At 37.5% G+C, this 16,952-nt stretch overlaps 4 protein-coding genes across 12 annotated transcripts; 3 read left to right on the top strand and 1 right to left on the bottom strand.

Annotated features, from left to right (window-relative positions):
* The first annotated feature begins 810 nt into the window (after positions 1 to 810).
* On the top strand, positions 811 to 2,498 carry LOC103433151 (uncharacterized protein At4g14100-like). 2 transcript variants are annotated; one of them, XM_008371383.4, is made up of 3 exons: positions 811 to 1,365; positions 1,906 to 2,077; positions 2,214 to 2,498. In XM_008371383.4, exons 1-3 carry the CDS (start codon positions 891 to 893, stop codon positions 2,245 to 2,247), a joined length of 681 nt encoding a protein of 226 aa, XP_008369605.1. In that variant the 5' UTR covers positions 811 to 890; the 3' UTR covers positions 2,248 to 2,498. The 2 variants fall into 2 exon arrangements, with proteins under 2 accessions (XP_008369605.1, XP_028952232.1); XM_029096399.2 differs by lacking the exon at positions 2,214 to 2,498 and having other exon boundaries at positions 1,906 to 2,195.
* Positions 2,499 to 3,059: 561 nt separating this feature from the next.
* LOC103433152 (E3 ubiquitin-protein ligase At3g02290-like) lies at positions 3,060 to 6,301 on the top strand. The gene is made up of 5 exons (XM_008371384.4): positions 3,060 to 4,062; positions 4,432 to 4,553; positions 5,019 to 5,451; positions 5,626 to 5,735; positions 5,907 to 6,301. The coding sequence occupies exons 2-5, from the start codon at positions 4,434 to 4,436 to the stop codon at positions 5,931 to 5,933; spliced, it is 690 nt and encodes a 229-aa protein (XP_008369606.1). The 5' UTR covers positions 3,060 to 4,062; positions 4,432 to 4,433; the 3' UTR covers positions 5,934 to 6,301.
* LOC103433154 (protein NRT1/ PTR FAMILY 6.1) lies at positions 6,282 to 9,660 on the bottom strand. 6 transcript variants are annotated; one of them, XM_008371385.4, is made up of 5 exons: positions 9,202 to 9,660; positions 8,460 to 8,709; positions 8,132 to 8,349; positions 7,432 to 8,012; positions 6,282 to 7,340 (listed from the first exon to the last, which is right to left on the bottom strand). In XM_008371385.4, the coding sequence occupies exons 2-5, from the start codon at positions 8,695 to 8,697 to the stop codon at positions 6,464 to 6,466; spliced, it is 1,914 nt and encodes a 637-aa protein (XP_008369607.1). In that variant the 5' UTR covers positions 8,698 to 8,709; positions 9,202 to 9,660; the 3' UTR covers positions 6,282 to 6,463. The 6 variants fall into 6 exon arrangements, with proteins under 6 accessions (XP_008369607.1, XP_070671256.1, XP_070671258.1 ...); XM_070815155.1 differs by having other exon boundaries at positions 9,163 to 9,212; XM_070815157.1 differs by having other exon boundaries at positions 9,178 to 9,203.
* A 2,089-nt stretch (positions 9,661 to 11,749) lies between these two features.
* On the top strand, positions 11,750 to 15,927 carry LOC103433155 (mediator-associated protein 2-like). 3 transcript variants are annotated; one of them, XM_008371390.4, is made up of 6 exons: positions 11,760 to 12,009; positions 12,389 to 12,436; positions 13,657 to 13,841; positions 14,243 to 14,318; positions 14,488 to 14,568; positions 15,287 to 15,927. In XM_008371390.4, the coding sequence occupies exons 3-6, from the start codon at positions 13,695 to 13,697 to the stop codon at positions 15,625 to 15,627; spliced, it is 645 nt and encodes a 214-aa protein (XP_008369612.1). In that variant the 5' UTR covers positions 11,760 to 12,009; positions 12,389 to 12,436; positions 13,657 to 13,694; the 3' UTR covers positions 15,628 to 15,927. The 3 variants fall into 3 exon arrangements, with proteins under 3 accessions (XP_008369611.1, XP_008369613.1, XP_008369612.1); XM_008371389.4 differs by lacking the exon at positions 12,389 to 12,436 and having other exon boundaries at positions 11,750 to 12,009; XM_008371391.4 differs by lacking the exon at positions 12,389 to 12,436 and having other exon boundaries at positions 11,758 to 12,009; positions 13,660 to 13,841.
* Positions 15,928 to 16,952: the final 1,025 nt, after the last annotated feature.

The following is a 16,952-nucleotide window of genomic DNA, read 5'->3' as shown; positions in this document are numbered from 1 at the left end:
TTTAATCCAAGCCTAAGGTGTACACACTCCGGAGAGTAGGATTAGTTTCTAGTAAGACCTAAAGACATTTCAGCTCGCCTCTAACGCAGTTAAATAACACACGTCTTTCTAAAACTTTTAACTAGAGAATTATTCGTGTTTTTGCAAAGTTCATGTCTCAAATTCAAGATCATGGAGCAAACCTGACTTAAATTTGTACCACAAATCCACTAGACCACTTGTTGTGGTTTAAGTGACTAAAACTATGATTAAATACTCTAGTATTTATCACACAAGGTTTCAGATAAACTTTTTAAAAGTTTCGTTTTTTTTTTGGTAAACAACTTTTTAAAAGTTCTCTAGATGATAATAACACAAAACGGTGCAATTAATAATAAAGCAAACTAACGAAAAGTCCAAAAAAAATTTATTTTTTAACGAAAAGTTATTTTTAAAGGTATAATAAATAGTGCCAGTTAAAGGTAAAAATGTGGTTTTTCGTTAAAAGTGAACAGTACCAGGAGTGTTTTATTAACACTTCCAATAAAATGACTTCGTATTGTTATGTAAAGAAAATTAGACGAATGACTCTGTATATGTGAGAAACTAATGTATTATGACTATTATCTCGTTTAAATCTCTTCAGCACAAATTGTTTCACGTGATTAGAATTTTTGTGTGACCATAACAACACACCTGCTCAATAGGTAGAATGGTTTTCAAATTTAATGGTTTTTTGAATAATTCAAATGATAAAGAGAATAAACGATTCAAGTAAAATAACATTTCTGAGGCCCAATGGACTTTAGTGTGCAAGCCCACTCTGGTAAGAGCCACCTGGCCTCACCCTACCACCACCCACACGCGTCCACTTTTTAAGCCCTCATCGCAAAATCCAGCTACCAACGACAATGGCTTCACTGTCCAAATCCACCGCCGTCGTCCCAATCCTCATCCTCCTCGCCGCCTCTCTCTGCCGCGCACTGCCGTCATCAAAAGACCCAGTTCCCGCCCCATGGCCCCACCAATTCCACTCCATATTGATGATGAACTACACCGGAACCCTCCAGCTGATCGACCTCTGGTACGACTGGCCCAACGGCCGGAACTTCAACATCATACGGCACCAGCTGGGCTCGGTCACCTACGACCTCGAGTGGAACAACGGCACCTCCTTCTTCTACACATTGGACTCCGCCCGAGAGTGCCGAACCGTCCACGTTGAAGTGGGTATTCTCCGACCCGATTGGCTCGACGGAGCCAAGTATCTGGGTCGGCGCCTCGTGGACGGTGGTTTCTTGTGCAATGTTTGGGAGAAGGCCGACTTCATAACGTACTATGAGGACGTTGATACCAATCGGCCTGTCCTTTGGGTTTTCTACACAGGTACTAATTAACTGATTAATTAATTAATTAATTAATTGTTTTCTTCTTCAAGTGATTTTTTACTCAGTTTTATGTTTTCACTAAATAAGAAAGAACAATACTGCATAGAAAAAGAGAGTACGGAAATCACTTCCGATTCAATATTTGGTTGTCAATTTTCTTGGTTTTGCGCTTAGATTTTGATTGGGAATTGTGATTAGACCCTCAAATTAAATGTTGGGTCTCCAAATATGGTTATATTTACTCTGCTAAAATAGTCATCGTGCACTTATTTGTTTTATAATTTTTAAGAAAAATTAATGAAAAAAAGTTTGAAACTTTGAGTTTTTACGATAAAGACAAAATAAAAGGGAAAGTGAATAGTATATGATTGGTTTTTTAGTATAAAAATATGATTTTTTGTTAAAATGAACAATACTGAGAGTTTTTCGTTAAAGTTCTCTAATTTTTATTGGTACGAGTGCATTATGACTATTTTGAACTCTCGATAACGTCTGGAGTTTCAATTGTGAGGATTATGAGAAATGAATGATGTTGCAGGGAGGGAGGCACATGTGATGACATTTGAGGTTGGGGCTGTGCTCGAGGATGCAAAATGGCAAGCCCCTGTGTACTGCTTTGATAACAAGAAAACTGACACTGCCCCAGAAGCAGAAGCAGAAGCAGAAGCAGAAGCAGAGTTTTCCATCACCGGTGCTTCTATGAATGGAAGGTTTGTGAGAGGTTTAAATCCGTTGGGATTCAATTTGTACTGATGTTCTATACTTTTCTTTTCTTTCTTGTTTTGTACGTAACTTTTATAAGAATAAATTATCTCTAAATTTTACGTATCTTTCTGGTGTATTCAGTAATAGCAGCAACCCAAGTGCGAATCCCATCTAAACTTAGACATCAACTGCTCAACTCCATGCGGGGTTTTGCGAGTCTTGAGTTAACCGTTGCACGAGTTGTGATGACGCGCTTCATCGAACAGAACTTTCCTTCTTTCCTCTCTAGTGTATAATTGGGGTCACTTGAGCTTGCGGACTAGGAACGGAGAGTTTATTGTCCACAGATAAAAAATACGGTATGCGAAAAAGGTGCTCAAATGCGCAACACATAATGAATTTTGGTGAGATTCTAAATTCTAAAAATAGTGAATGAGTTTTGTTGTTTATATATATATAAAGTGAGAACCCTCAAATGGCGAAACATTCAAAATACTATAAATTGCCTTTTAAGAATTTCATAAATTACAATTGAACCAAAAGAAGCTAAAGTATTTAACCATATTTTTATTTTGAATGAATTTAATATTTAAAATTATAGAAAGAAAAAATAACAAAAACAAAACCTCCCACGTTAGTGGGTGGTTTCACGTCATTAATTCTTTTCTTTTTTTTTAAAATAAATTTTTAAAAATATGTCTATTAATTATTTAAATAAAAAAATATAAAAATATCAATTGCTACACGCATATGCGTGTGTCAAGAGGCTAGTGATTGACTAATTAAACAAGTTAAGTAATAAGGGTTTATTTGGTAAAACTCGAACACGGCCCGCTGACTCGTTCCCACTACTTAGTTGTATGCATTGCAATATTTGACACAATTTTATTGGTGATATGCCAGTAATTTTGTACCAAACCGAGATTCTGTCCCAAAGCATTACTACCACCGGCCTTATTAATTCACTAGTTGGTCAGTGTTGGTGAGCTTTTGTTTTTTGTTTTTTGTTTTTTTTCTTTCTGTTTTGATCAATGTGAGTGTTTTTCATTTTTTTTTATGTTATCATTTTTTAATTATATAATTACTTTACTTTTTTGACAAATGATATGATAACTAAACTAAATTCATTGAAATTAAGAGAAGGTGGGCTCGAATTTGGATGTAAATGATGGATTATACTGTCTTAACCAACTCAATTAAACACTTTTGTACTCTACTCTCTCTTTTTTTTTTTTCCACACAAGAATTACATAAACAATACCCAAACTAATAAGGGTGTGCGCAAATACCACCAGTGTAAGAAATAAAAAAGTGTGCCAATTTACTATCCACATGTGAAACTAATGTTTTAGGTCAAAACATATCATGTTTGTTTTCTACTTCCTCAGAGACAAGTTGGTAGTATTTGCACTCACCCTCAGTTGTAGGGGTTGTGTTGGTGTTACTCCATTTTTACTACCAAGAGTTCTTTTTGATTGATTAGCACATGTTGTTATTTTAAAGGATCAATAACAATCGTATTAAAATATTTTATTTAGAGTTTAAGTGATTAAAATATTTTATCTAGAATGTGGGTTAATTGGCTGAAAATCCATAGAATTTGGTGTGTGTATGCATGTACAAGATAAAATAGTCTGTAAATAATACTAAAGGTTAATTATTAAATCATTACTTAAATATAATTAACATATTTATTTCTTATTTGTGTCACATTATTAATTTGTAAATTTAATATACGAATTTAATCACCTACCGTTACCCATACTAAATAGTAAAGAAAGAGCTTCCATTCCTGTGTGTCCCCCTTCAAGCTCTGAGCCCACTGCCCACCCACCACACTCCTGAAACTTCCCAAACCAAAACCAGGAAACCCCTGCGTGGACTCGACTCCCCCCAAGTCTCCGTCTTCCTCAGCCCCTACCTTCCTTCCCCCTTCTCATCGCACGATCGCCATCGCAATTCAATCGCTCATCCGCAAACGCAACGCGAGGTATGTCAGAATCTACACTCCCAATTCCACCTCTAAATTTTCAACCTTTACTTGATTTTCCCAATTGAAAAACCCTAGAAATTTATGGGTTTTCATTGTAATTCTTCAAATCTTTTGGAAAATGTTAGAATGTAAGTATATGATTAGTTTTTCAGCTGGGTCTGTAAGTCTTGATCATGGTAATTGTCAAAAATTGATTCTTTGTCCTTTTATGTTATGTAATTCACACTGGGGTCTCTGCATAATATGCATATGCATATGGGTTATTGTGGAGGAGTCTCAATTGGGGCTTTCATCAACACAAAGCATCGAGTTTTGTCTTCAGGAACTCAAATTTTGACTCTTTTGTATATATTGGTGGAAATTCAGGGATGGGTGCTCTTTGCTGCTGTCCTTGTGGTGAGGAATTTGAAGAATACGCGCTTCCGAGCAATTCAATTTATAGGCATTGCTTATGCCTGAGATACTTCTTTCACCAGCTATTCACTGGGGTATGTATAGAAGCCATGATGAACTCAATATTTTGTCGGTTCTTCCGTTCAGGAACCCTCTTAGTCCAAAGCTTGGAAATTTATGTAGTTTTCTATCACCAGACGCATTTGGTTATATCAATGTTTTAGATTTATTGTCTGAAAAAGAACGGGCTGGGGACCATAAATTGGCATGTCAATTGGAAACTGAGGAGCCTGATGCAACTAAACAAATCCGTCTACGTTACATCTAAAAATTTGTAATGTTAATGATGGCTACAAAGTAAACTGTTCGAAATCATCTATCACTTTTAATTTTGGGCCAACATACTTGAATAGAAAGACATTTTCAAAGTTATTGTTAAATGAAAATGTTCTTTCCAAAATGCTTCGCTTTTATGAAGGTAATCCCAATAAGATCCATGGGTTTGATTCACTTTAGTTTCCATAATTCTTAATTGTTTGCATTTCCCCATGTTCATGCAGTATAGTGCACCTTTTCAAAGGCTTGATGGACGACCACCAACATTACCTGTTCAAGGGGCCACTTTGGCATCAACCGGAGTAGGCACAACGCTACAAAATAATCCCTTGAATGATACTCAGCTCTCAGTTTCCTGGCCAACCCCCTTCGATGCTGATCAGAGATACTCGCGTTTGCAGCGTGATGGCTTGGTCTCTAGGCGTGAGAAGTCAATGACTCATTTGCAAGAAGATACACAACAACTGAGAAGAGGCAGTTCTGGTACCGAATCCCTGGGTTTTGGGAAGAAATGGAATGGAGATGATACTGAAGAAGATTGTAAGTTTGGCCAATCTGAGACCTCAGAAAAGGCTTTGGCAACAAAACTCGCATATGGACTAACTTACGTGCAACCATCTTCTGAAGATGAAGATGTCTGCCCTACATGTCTGGATGGTAAGTTCAATGCGCACATTTCACAGTAGCTAATAACCAATAGGCATTGCTAGAATATGGTTTAAGATATTAATTGTGCGGTGATAATATATATTGTTGTTGCAAACTAGCGTCTTTCTTCAGTGGTTCTGTGGTGTGCTGCTAATAATTAATATGTGATGTATTTTCTTGCAGAATACACTTCAGAAAATCCAAAAATCACAACGAGATGTTCTCATCATTTTCACCTTGGCTGTATTTATGAATGGTTGGAGAGAAGCGAAAGCTGTCCAATTTGCGGCAAGGTAAGCTGGACCAAGAAATTAACTTTTTAGATCAAAATATTAGCGCTTATTAGTTGCCCTACCCTTGGAATTTTGCTTGGTGTTGTTTTGCAGCAGTTCCTAGATTATCTAAATCAAGAGTAAACTTACCAAGTAGTTCATACTTTTAACTGTTAGTTTCTTGAATTTCAGGAGATGGAGTTCTGCGAAAGCCCTTAACTTTTCTGTCTGATGGCAAAGCAATATAACAAATATATATATGTGGAGCGCGGCTACGAGTTTCTGTAAATAAAAAGTTGTCTTGTTTCTAAAGGGTTCCGGAGAGGGAAGCAATTGTTCATTTTGTGTCACCAGTTGTAATACTTCGTGTTTCTCGATGCTTCGTGTTTGATTACTTCATCTTATTTCTTGTATAGATCTCCACAGATCTGTGTGGAACCATGTTTAATGATTGTAAAAATAATTGCTATGGAAACGTTCCGAAAGGGCTCCCACCGTCCTATTCTTTCTTGTTTGTACCGCTTCTGATGAAAACATCTCTCGCCGAATATAATTGTCAATAAAACGTTCCGAAAGGGCTCCCACCATCCTATTCTTTCAAGGCAATTTTTACATTGCTAATCACAAACTGTATTTCTTGTTTGCTTAACGCTTGGTTACAAGTAAATTTGAGCTTCTTTTTCTCTCTTTTCTACTAAAGTGCTGCGAAATGAAAACGTTGGAATATCATAGGAAGATGGCATATCATGCTAACCACTGAGGGGTTGTTCTTTTACGTTGGTTAGAGCCTGCTTCTCCGTCTTAACCCCTTGCTCCGTCCTGTACTTGTAGCGATGCGCGCAATACAGAAAAACGCCGAAATTGATGAGACTCAAAACTGTCAGCAGCCAGTAGAAATAATCAAACCTTCCTGTGTTGATATTCTGGGACAGCCAAGACGGCTTCTCTGAGCTTCCGGTGACAGATTTGATGATGCTGTTCAATATACTGGCTGCAAAGCAACCTAAACCGCCGGCAAGAGCAGCGTAAGAAGATCCGATACTCTTCATTGCATCTGGGGCTTCCTCATACAGGAACTCAAGTAATCCCACTATGCAAAACACCTCAGCTATGCCGATAAGGCAGTACTGGATAAGCAACCAGAATGCACTTAGATTTGGCATTGCAGTTAAGAAGTTACTTTCGTATCCGTGCTTTATAGCATAATTTCTCCGGTACATTTCGAATATCGCAGCCCACGCCACAGACAGGATTGAAACTGCTAGACCTATCCCCACCCTCTGAAGCTGCGAAGCACCGTGAGGATGGCCGGTGATGCGCCTGGACAGTGGGACAAATGTAGAGTAGTAGAGGGACAGTATGAGAAAGATACTGAGGCCAGGAAACACTGGCATGCATGTTACAGGGAGTTTCAGTTTGCCTATATGGGTGTTTAAAGTGTATGCCTGCTGCACTGAGAGGGTGAGATATTCTGTCAAAACTACACTCAAAATTATTGTGCATGCCGGGATCGGAATAAGTTTCAACAAGATCTTCACTTCCTCTACTTGTGTCACAGTGCATAGCCTCCAGGGACTCGGGTCTACGCCATCTTCCTTCAATTGCAGAGCTGCTTTGTCCAAACATCTGTAACACGAAAAACATCAGATATTCTACAATCGAAGAGAAAGACCGATAAATGGGATTATTACAAAGAAAAAAGTAGATGAAAAGATACCTAAAATCGTTGGTGTGAGCTATCTTTCCACTACCCTTTATGGCAGATTGTTTTCCAGGAACCTCATACAAGCCTATCAACTCACTGCTGGAAAATTCTGCGTTCCTCTTCTTGTAGGCAGCAACCAAAACTTGAGCAACGCGCGTTAAAGGGCTGCCTCCTGGCAGTCTATGCCGGTATAGAGGGGTGCCTAGAAAGAAGACCACGTTTGATATGCCCATTGCCAATGCCAGTGACCCAAAGGCGAATCCCCAACCAAGTTTCATTTGGACATAGACTACTGCAGTGAAGGCGATAATTGCCCCAATGGTGACAGAGAGATAAAAGAAGTTGAAAAACCTATCCAGGTGAGACTTGTAATCTCTACTTCTTTCGTCGAACTGGTCTGCCCCGAAAGAGGAAACGCACGGCCTTATGCCAGCAGCTCCGAATCCAGTTATGTATAGAACCGTGTAGAGGTAAAGCATCTGCCACGGTTTTGCAGGCTCACAATTGCCCAAAAGGAGGGCTAGCTCGCTGCATTGATCTTGGTTTGGCACGAAATTGTGCATCGTTGCACATAAGGTTATTCCTGTCAAACCCTTCCATGAAAATACAGAAAGCAAAAAATGTAGAAATATCAGCTCACCTATAAGCGTGATCGGAAAACTAATTAGTTTTTGGTTAAACATTTCCAGTGTTGGAATATATGTGTACCTACCACAAGATAGATAGTTGTAAAGATTGCTATTGTCCAATATCGACCAAGATATGCATCAGCTAGAAAACCGCCGAGGACAGATGAAGCTTGTGAAATCCCAAGAAAATTGTTAACTGCATTTGATGAACTGCTGAAGGGTCTATGCATAACATAAAACATGAAGGCCACCATGTTAACCGAGAGACCGAAATACGCCATTCTCTCAGCCATTTCATTTCCTGGACAAATTAAAAGTAAACTTCACGACTAACCTAATCATATTTCATTACATGAAGAGCTGCATAGAAACCAAATTGAAAAAATACATTACAAAATACGCAGTGCTTACCAAATATGAAGAAGGCAGCAAACCAACCGCCGGTTTTCGAAAGATCAGCAATAGGTTTTCCATGGATGTCAACTGGTGTGGTTCCTCCAGTATAACCGCGTCCGAAAGCCATCCGCCTGTCATCGGATTCAATGAAGTACAGTCCAAGCTTCTTTCTCTGGTTTGAGTCTGGATTTCCATCTAAACTAGCTGGTGTCATCACCCCTCCTTCAGGGGACTTGATTTCTCCGGTTCCCATTGTTTTAACTCCCTACAGAAATCCCACAAAACCACAACATTTATATGGAACTTTACACACAACCAAAAATGAAATATTACTTGATAAAATAAATCTTAAACAAAAATGACTATTCCTTCAAACCTAATTACTATAGTTTCTAGTGAATTGGATCACATCGTCAAATAGGGGGAGATTTATAGGTGTCGCCTGTTGTGTACTACCATTTTTGTCTATCTAGTCAAATGCAACGAGAGAGATACGCACATAATTGTATACAACTGGTGATATGACAAATTTTCTACGTATAGAGGCGGTGACATGTGAATATGTGGAATCTATTGTCTCCAAAAGAACAAATAGAACAAACAATTGAAACAAAGGAACAAACAAACTCCTGTTCGAAAGAAACAAAAGGAACAACATCCTCCTGTCCAAAATATATAATTAAAAGAAAATTAAAACAAGCAAAGAACACCTACGTACAAGTAAGAATCCTACACATAAACTGAGTTTATTCCTCACCGTTAAATTGCCAAGTGAAGAGATGAATAGAACAGTATCCAGCCGTTTATGCAGACGTGAAGAACATTCTGAAATAATGAAGCTTTAAACCAAGTTGATTGAAAGGAATTAATCTTTTTGAGAGGTTGGTTGGCGACTGATATGATTTCAAAGACAATATTAAAGGAGATCCAACCAACTCGTGAAGATCCATACAAGTGGATCCAAAGGCAATAAATGGTACCAAAGAAAAATTAACCATAAATAAATATATGGCCAACTGTGTTGGAGGTTGGGTGTGCAGAAAGAGCCATACTCGCTGCTGAATGATGAAATGCCGCCGTACAGTTTCATTTGTCGGAATTTGATCACCGCACCCCACAACTTTGAGCATGCAAATATGGGTGGGAATTGATATCCTTCGGAGGTTTTGATGTTACATAGTTGAATGACATATGCTTTGCTGTGTTTAGTTACTTTTTTTAGTGTACCATTTTGGATATAGATACCAAAATAACGGTGTTTAAATCTATCAAATGTTTTTATGTATTTTTTACTATTGTAATTATAGTAGCTTTCGTTTCAAGTAAGTCATTATTGTAGTTTTTTGGTGGGATCAAAGGGATTTAAGACTGTCCACATTGTTGGTCAAGTGTCAATTCAATCCAACCAAGTCTATCGATGATGACATTGAGGAAGAAAGAACAAATGGAGGGGGATGGAAGTTGGACGATGGGTTTGACAAGTTAATGTGCTTCTTTCACTAACAAGTGCGGTCCATTAACAAAGAGAATAAAAAATGTGTGATGGCGATGAATCATTGATTTTGCAAGCACCAAGTATATAAAATTGAGTGTGATAATTCGGTGTGACATCAACTAATTTTTTTAACTCCAATAATGGTGGGGTGTATTTCGATTTTTGCTTTTCTTGTTATGTAATGAAAGAAATATAAAAATAATACGTCTCGATTATACATTAAAATTTCTCATTTGTTAAAGAAACATATAGGAGTTAAAATCTATTAGATATTTTGGGAAGAATGAAGAATGTGATTTTGGGTTAAGTGATTAAATATTGGGTGGTGTTATCTGCATATCAATTTTTACCTTTCATACAATTTTTTCAATTTTTTGACTGTCGGATCCAATGAATTGAACAAGAACAATTGACAAAAATTAACAAAAATGTATAAAAAGTAAAAAAAAAAAAAAAGTATAAATAACTCCACCCTTAAATATATAGACGAAGACAGAGCTATAAAGCATACTGGACCAATTACATAAGCTCCAAAGGCCATCAAAGGGAAGATTCTCGCACACAACCTGCAAGTCAAGCAGTAAATGAAGCCACATCAAAGCATGAAAACAACAATAAGTTAAACAGGGGTAATAAGAGACAACGGACAAAATAAATATGGAATATGGAAGAAGAAAAATGGTGTATATTTTTAGTTATCAAATTAAATAAAAAAACAACGAGCAAAATTAGATATAAGAGTGTGTGAGAAGAAAAATAATGTGTATTTATTATTTTCCAAACAAAAAAACTACCAAAAACTAAAAAAAACCTGTCAAATGGGCAAACTCTATTCATGTGGGATGGAGTTTACAAAGTTGCATTCTCCAATAGAAGTCCTTATACAATCCTCCAAAAAAAATAAAAAATTTGGATTCAATTATTTGTTTATGAAACTAACGGGTATTAAGTATTTTAACTACATTCATTATTTTTTTTACAATAAATAGTTGGATTGAACAAGAATATTAAACATGGCCTGAATTTTGAGATAGTTGAACTTGAGAGAAGTACATAAAAAGTTGTCTAGGCACCATGTCCTATAAGTTTTAAATTAATTAGTTGTGGATTGTTCTAGTGGTTAGGGCTTTGATATTTAATCCACTACTTCTTGGATTCAAACTTATTAGGGTTGAACACTTAGTGGATTTACCGACCAATCCAACCAGCCCAACCGAAATTGGTTTGGTTGTAGCATGTCTTAGAATGATTTGGGTGGGTGGCTTGCCCATTTTTTGGGTGGAAATGGGCTTCAATTATTCTGAGCCTATTGGGTTGGCTAAACGGGTTGAAGTCCAACCTGACCAACCCATGCAATGCCCACCCCAAAAATCGTTTATTTTTCTTTAGTTTAGAGTATCGCTTATAATAGGGGTGGGTTTGAAAAACTGCAAATCGAAAAAAAAAACCTAGACAAAAAATAAAGCCGAAGCTAAAGAAAGCAAACTGAAAAAAAAAAAACCAAACTGAAATCTATTGGTTTGGTTTCGAATTGAGTAGTTCAGAAATTGAACTGAAATCTGTTGGTTTGGTTTTAGATTCAAGGATTCAGAAACCAAACCAAACCGAAGTATTTCAAAATATTTTGAAACCTAATAATCATTAATAGGAAAAATAATGAAAAAGGCGTAAAAACTTTGAGTTTTAACTATAAGAACAGAATAAAATGTAAAGTGAATAGTATCAGGATTTATTTTTAGTGTAAAAATATGATTTTTTATTAAAATGAGATTTCCGTTAAAATTCTCTTAATATACCTATACCATGAAACGGCGTCGTATACCTAAATCCCATTATCCCCTTCAGACTTTGGTAACCCTAATCTACGCCCCTCTCCTTCCCAACCTCCGCGAATTCCTCTCTCTTTCACTCTCATAGCACTCCTCTCAGTCTTCGCCGTCTTTGAAGAATCGATTGATCCAGAGTTCGCCGAGGAGGAACTCGCTGTCGCTGACTCGCTGCCGCTCGCCGTCTCACTCTCACACCTCGCCGGCTTCTCCTCGCCGCTCAACCAGAAGTCGAACCTATAACGTATTCCCTCTCTCTATATTTTCGATTGCATTTTTGCATCTTGTCTATTTATGTCTTTGTTCTAGGAATTTGTGTTTCAGATAATTTTTGAGATAATTGTATTGCTGATATTTCTGATTCCTATGAACTTGCGGGAAAATATGAGTGAAGGTTCCTGTAGGATTAAATCTTGAGATTGAATTTTTTATTGCTGAGAAAGTGTGGGTAAAGGTTGCTATAGGATTAAATCTTCAAGCTTTCATGATGAATTACCGATTCTTGTATCTGTGAAGTGTGAAATTATTCCTTCTCCAGATTGCTTTTCATTTTTTTCTTATATAATAATGTCTGGATTCCTCCCAGATCACTCTTCCAAAGAATAATGTCATCATGGCATCAGATAAATAATAATCAAATGAATACTACAATTTTGTCGAACACCTTAAGGGTACGTTTTTTTTTTTTTTTTTTTTTTGGATTGGAGAAGCTTAAAGTCTACAAGTTTGCGATTGGGGAAATAAGGAGCATGTGCTTTTATTTTATTTTATGTTTTTGTGAAAGCAGGAGCATGTGCTTGTGCGGTAAAGAAAACAAGGTGCAAGTCTCTAGTGCAGCTCTGCGTTTTTTTTTGGGGTGTGCTATCCACACACCCCAAATTACTTCTCACACACCCTTGTTAATTTCTATCCGTTGATCTTCTTCAATTCATCCGATCCGACGGCCGAAAATTAGAAGGGTGTGTGAGAAGTAAAATGGGGTGTGTGGATATCACACCCCTTTTTTTTTCGCTTTTCTCTCGGCCTAGTAGTACCTTAAGATCTATAATGCCCCATTTCTTGTTTTGACAAAATCGCTATGATAAATACAACACAATTGGTTGGTTTTAATGGGCAGATTTTGGATTGACAACCCAACCTCTAATCATATAGCCAAAATGTTCCTAAAATTGGCATAACTTCTCACTCGGGTCACAGAGAATTGAAATCGATAGAAGTGGTCCTGAGTTTGTCCACCATAAATTATTAGGAGAACTAATGAAAAGGGCTTGAAAACTTTGAGTTTTAACGATAAGGACAAAATAAAGGGTAAAGTGAATAGTACTAGGATTGATTTTTTAGTGTAAAAATATGGTTTTTTGTTAAAGTGATTAGTATCGAGAGCTTTTCATTAAAGTTCCCATTATTATTTTGGTAATTTTGTGAAAAATCTCCTTAAATAAGTACTAAAATGACAAGAATATCCTCAATTTAATAAACAATTGGCCATTTTAGCTTAAAAAACCTAAAAATAATAAAAAATAAATTTTATGATTGGGTCGGGTTCAGGTTGGGTTGTTAATTCAAACTCAGCACATTACAACCCAACAAATTTGTAGATCTTAAGGGTAACTACCATACTAGGGCGGGAGAGAAGGGTGAAAAAATTTAGAACTGCCTCAGAGGCTTGCCCCTTATTTTCTTTACCGCTTATTCTTACACTGGTACTCTTCTTCTTCTTATAGCTTCATTGTTCAATTTTCCCAACCCCATACTTCTAGGGTTTAAGCTTCGCTAATCCAAAAATTGTAACTTGTGAAGTTGCCCTTAAGGTGTTCGACAAAATGTTTGAACGAGTATTCATTTGGTTATTATTTATCTTGTTGCTTATCTTTCTTTCTTTGAATTGTAGAAGCGCTGCATGAGTTTGTGAACTGAGCTGGGAGATAGATGGAGGCAAAAAACTCGGGTAAAGTTGGTGTGGCTGAGGGCTACAAACCTCCACCGGAGTTTTCCGAAGTTGCTAAAGAACCACTTCTGGATATCAATATGAACGACTCCACAGAGCTTTGGCTCATTTCTTGGCCGAAAGATCAAGTATGCTGCTTTTTGGTTTCGGGGTTCTTTTCTAATACTTTTATTTAGGACTCATGTTTTCATGTTCACCATAAAGAGCAATGCCATAGTTGTAAGTTTGTAGTTTTGAAAATTGGTTTCTTGTTTGGGAATAAGTTTTGCAGTGAACTAATGGGAATACCCAATTTTTTGTTGAACATAATGTTGCCCTCTTAAGTACTTATACCAACTAGTTATCAACTTGTTTGTTGCCCTCTTAAGTACTCATACCAGCTAGCTGTTAGGAATTGACTTCCATGGCCTCGTGGTCCTTACAGTGGAAGAGTAATGTTAATTTCATTAGAATCAGTGGTGGTGGTGTTGTTTTTAATGTGATCGTTGTCGGTTATCGAGTTTCTATTTATTATTTGATGGTGTTGCAGAATCCAGATTTTAGCCAAGAAGTTTCACTCAAGCTTGGTCCTGATGGAGAGTTGGGCAGTTTTGTTGGTCCATCCGGTAATATTACATAAACTTTAGTGATAGAAGAGGCATGTTAGAGTTATAGATACACATATCATTTATCTATTTAATTTCAATAGCCAAAGGAGTTCATGTGGGTATGACTCTGCAATGCATATTTCTGTTCTACAATTGAGTGCTGATATGAAGTTTCTAATGCTGCTAGGCAAAGAATATGATCTCCAAAGTACAGCTCAAAAGCCAGATGCTACAGTTTTTGTATCGTCTGTGTCAGGCACAAAAGTTGGTAAGCTTGAAACCTTTCATATTAAGAATCTACAGGACACATATTAATCTCAGTTTCGGTTCTTATGCTTACCTTCAGTTTCTTAATGTTTAGCAATTGGGACGGATCCTTGGCATTACAGTTTGATGTTCTGTCAAAATATAACCAATTTGAATTATGTTGTGCTGACTATGATACATTCATCATCCATGTCCCATTTGTTCCTAAAAACTTTTCATTTGGCTTGTATCTAGCTAAATATGTTTGTGTTTAGGTTCTTCATATATCTTATTTTCTTAACCAGTACAGGTGATCAGTAGCTTCCCTTTTTATGTGCTCACATGAAGTTCTATTACGAAGTCTAGTATTTAGCCTTGCATTTGCTTTATGGTATTTTGAGGTCGCACTTGGTGCGATGGCAAGTGCCTTCGCCCATGAGCGGTAGGTTTCGGGTTCGAGACTTGGGAGCAGCCTCTCCATAAATGGGGATAAGGCTAGCCGACATTCACCTCTCCCAGACCCTGCGTAAAGCGGGAGCCTTGTGCACTGGGTACGACCTTTATTTGCTTTATGGTATTTTAGTCATAATGGTTGAGATGACAAACGGTTTTCTTTGTGGATAATATCTTGATAAAATTGTTGTTACCGTGATTGTTGCCAGTGGCTGTCTTTACTGCAATGACCTTTGTGCTTCCTGCTTTGTTACTATCATATATTGAATTTGTTTATGATTTGGCAGCTGGGAAGATTTCACGGAATGTTTCTCTCGTGTACTATCCGGAACCTAGTGAACTTGAAGAAAAACTAAAGTCCAAACAGTTGAAGAAAATTCAGCAGATATCATCTGGAATGTCCCGTTCTCCCCATAGTTTTGCAACTCCTACACGAAGTTCTATGCCGACAATGTCACGGACAGTAGGTGGGCATCCAACCCCAACTCATAGCAGCAGACAAAAAAGCTCCATATCTGGTGTTGGAGAGCCATCACAGCTTCGGAAAAAGAGGCGTGCGCCTGAACCTACGAGGTCCTTGAACCACTCTGGCCAAAATTCAGGGCGACGTAGTGGAGTCACCGACTGAGGACAATGTGATGGGGTAGTTGCTTCTTCAGGACAACAACCTCATCAAAGTAGATCAAGGAAGAAAATCGAACATGAGAATTGATGTCTCTATCAGAGGGTTTTCTTTTTTCAAAATGCGTTATGCAAAATGAATCTTGGTGGAGGATGAAGTAATCAGTACTCTGTTGCTCTTGAGTTTGGGCAGACACTAGAAGCAATATTACAAAGTGTGCATCCAACTTTTGTGCTTCCCAGGCTTCTAATTATATAAAGTTTGTAGTTCAATCTCCATTAATTATTGAAGCCTAATTTGAAATTCTCTTGATTGGTTCTTCCTTTGCTCTTGGGTCTGGATTCTAGGCAGAGTATAATGTTCTGTTGCTGGCGTCTCTATGTCCGGAGAGCAACTTTCATGTCACGGATACAACACCACGGTGACTCTGGTGGCCACATGCATAATGTTGTGTCTGTTCTAGATTTCATTTGCTGGCCATAGTATTATTTTTTGTTCCTTTCATCCGTATAATGCCTTACTTTTTTTAACATACAGTGTATGTGGGTTAATTATTAGTTGTTGAGAGGAGGGAGTTTGTGGGGTTGGACAAGGTGCAAAAATATGATTGCTTTCTATCACTACGGTAAGGCGCCATATGGGCCTCATGGGTATCTTACCAACTCTTTGATGCAACAAAATTGCTATGAGCATTCCACATATGCGAACGCAAGTTTGTTTTGATCAACTGATTTACCCCAGATGTGCAGAAACAACATTTTTTTTCTCGAACAAATGATATTATCTACATTAGAAAGTGGGGGAAGTAGGTTAAGCCACATAATGGGCTAGTAATAATTTAGTTCAAATTCGCTATTAACGAGAATCGAACTAAGAACTCTTATTGGCTATCCGTATCCATAATATTATCACCATTTGCCCAAGGGCCGAGGCCCAGAACGCAGCGAGGAAGAATCTCCTCCACCCATGGGCTACTCGTCCTGACAATGACATGCTGATCCCTCCCGCCATTCTCTCTCCGGGATCGTCTATCAATGCTCCAGTTGCTACTTATGTTTTTGTCGTTTTCCTTTTTGTTAACCCAACTAGGCAGCAGCCACGTGCTAAATTGATATAAATCTCCTATAACCAATTAAAACCACACACGTGTACGACAAACAGCTTTTGTCATCGACCCACTGTTTTCCAGATCCAACGAGCACTTGTACTGTTTTCAAACATAATGGTAAACAAATCAATACCGTTTAGGAGAGATGAATTTTAAACTTCTCACTTATAATTGTTAATGTTAAATATCACTTTTGACGTTAGAGCAACTTTAACAATTTTTC

The sequence above is a fragment of the Malus domestica genome, chromosome 16 (assembly GCF_042453785.1).
Source record: "Malus domestica chromosome 16, GDT2T_hap1".
NCBI lineage: Eukaryota > Viridiplantae > Streptophyta > Magnoliopsida > Rosales > Rosaceae > Malus > Malus domestica.
Note: the sequence above shows the minus strand (reverse complement) of the source record. Positions and strands in the feature narration are given on the sequence as shown.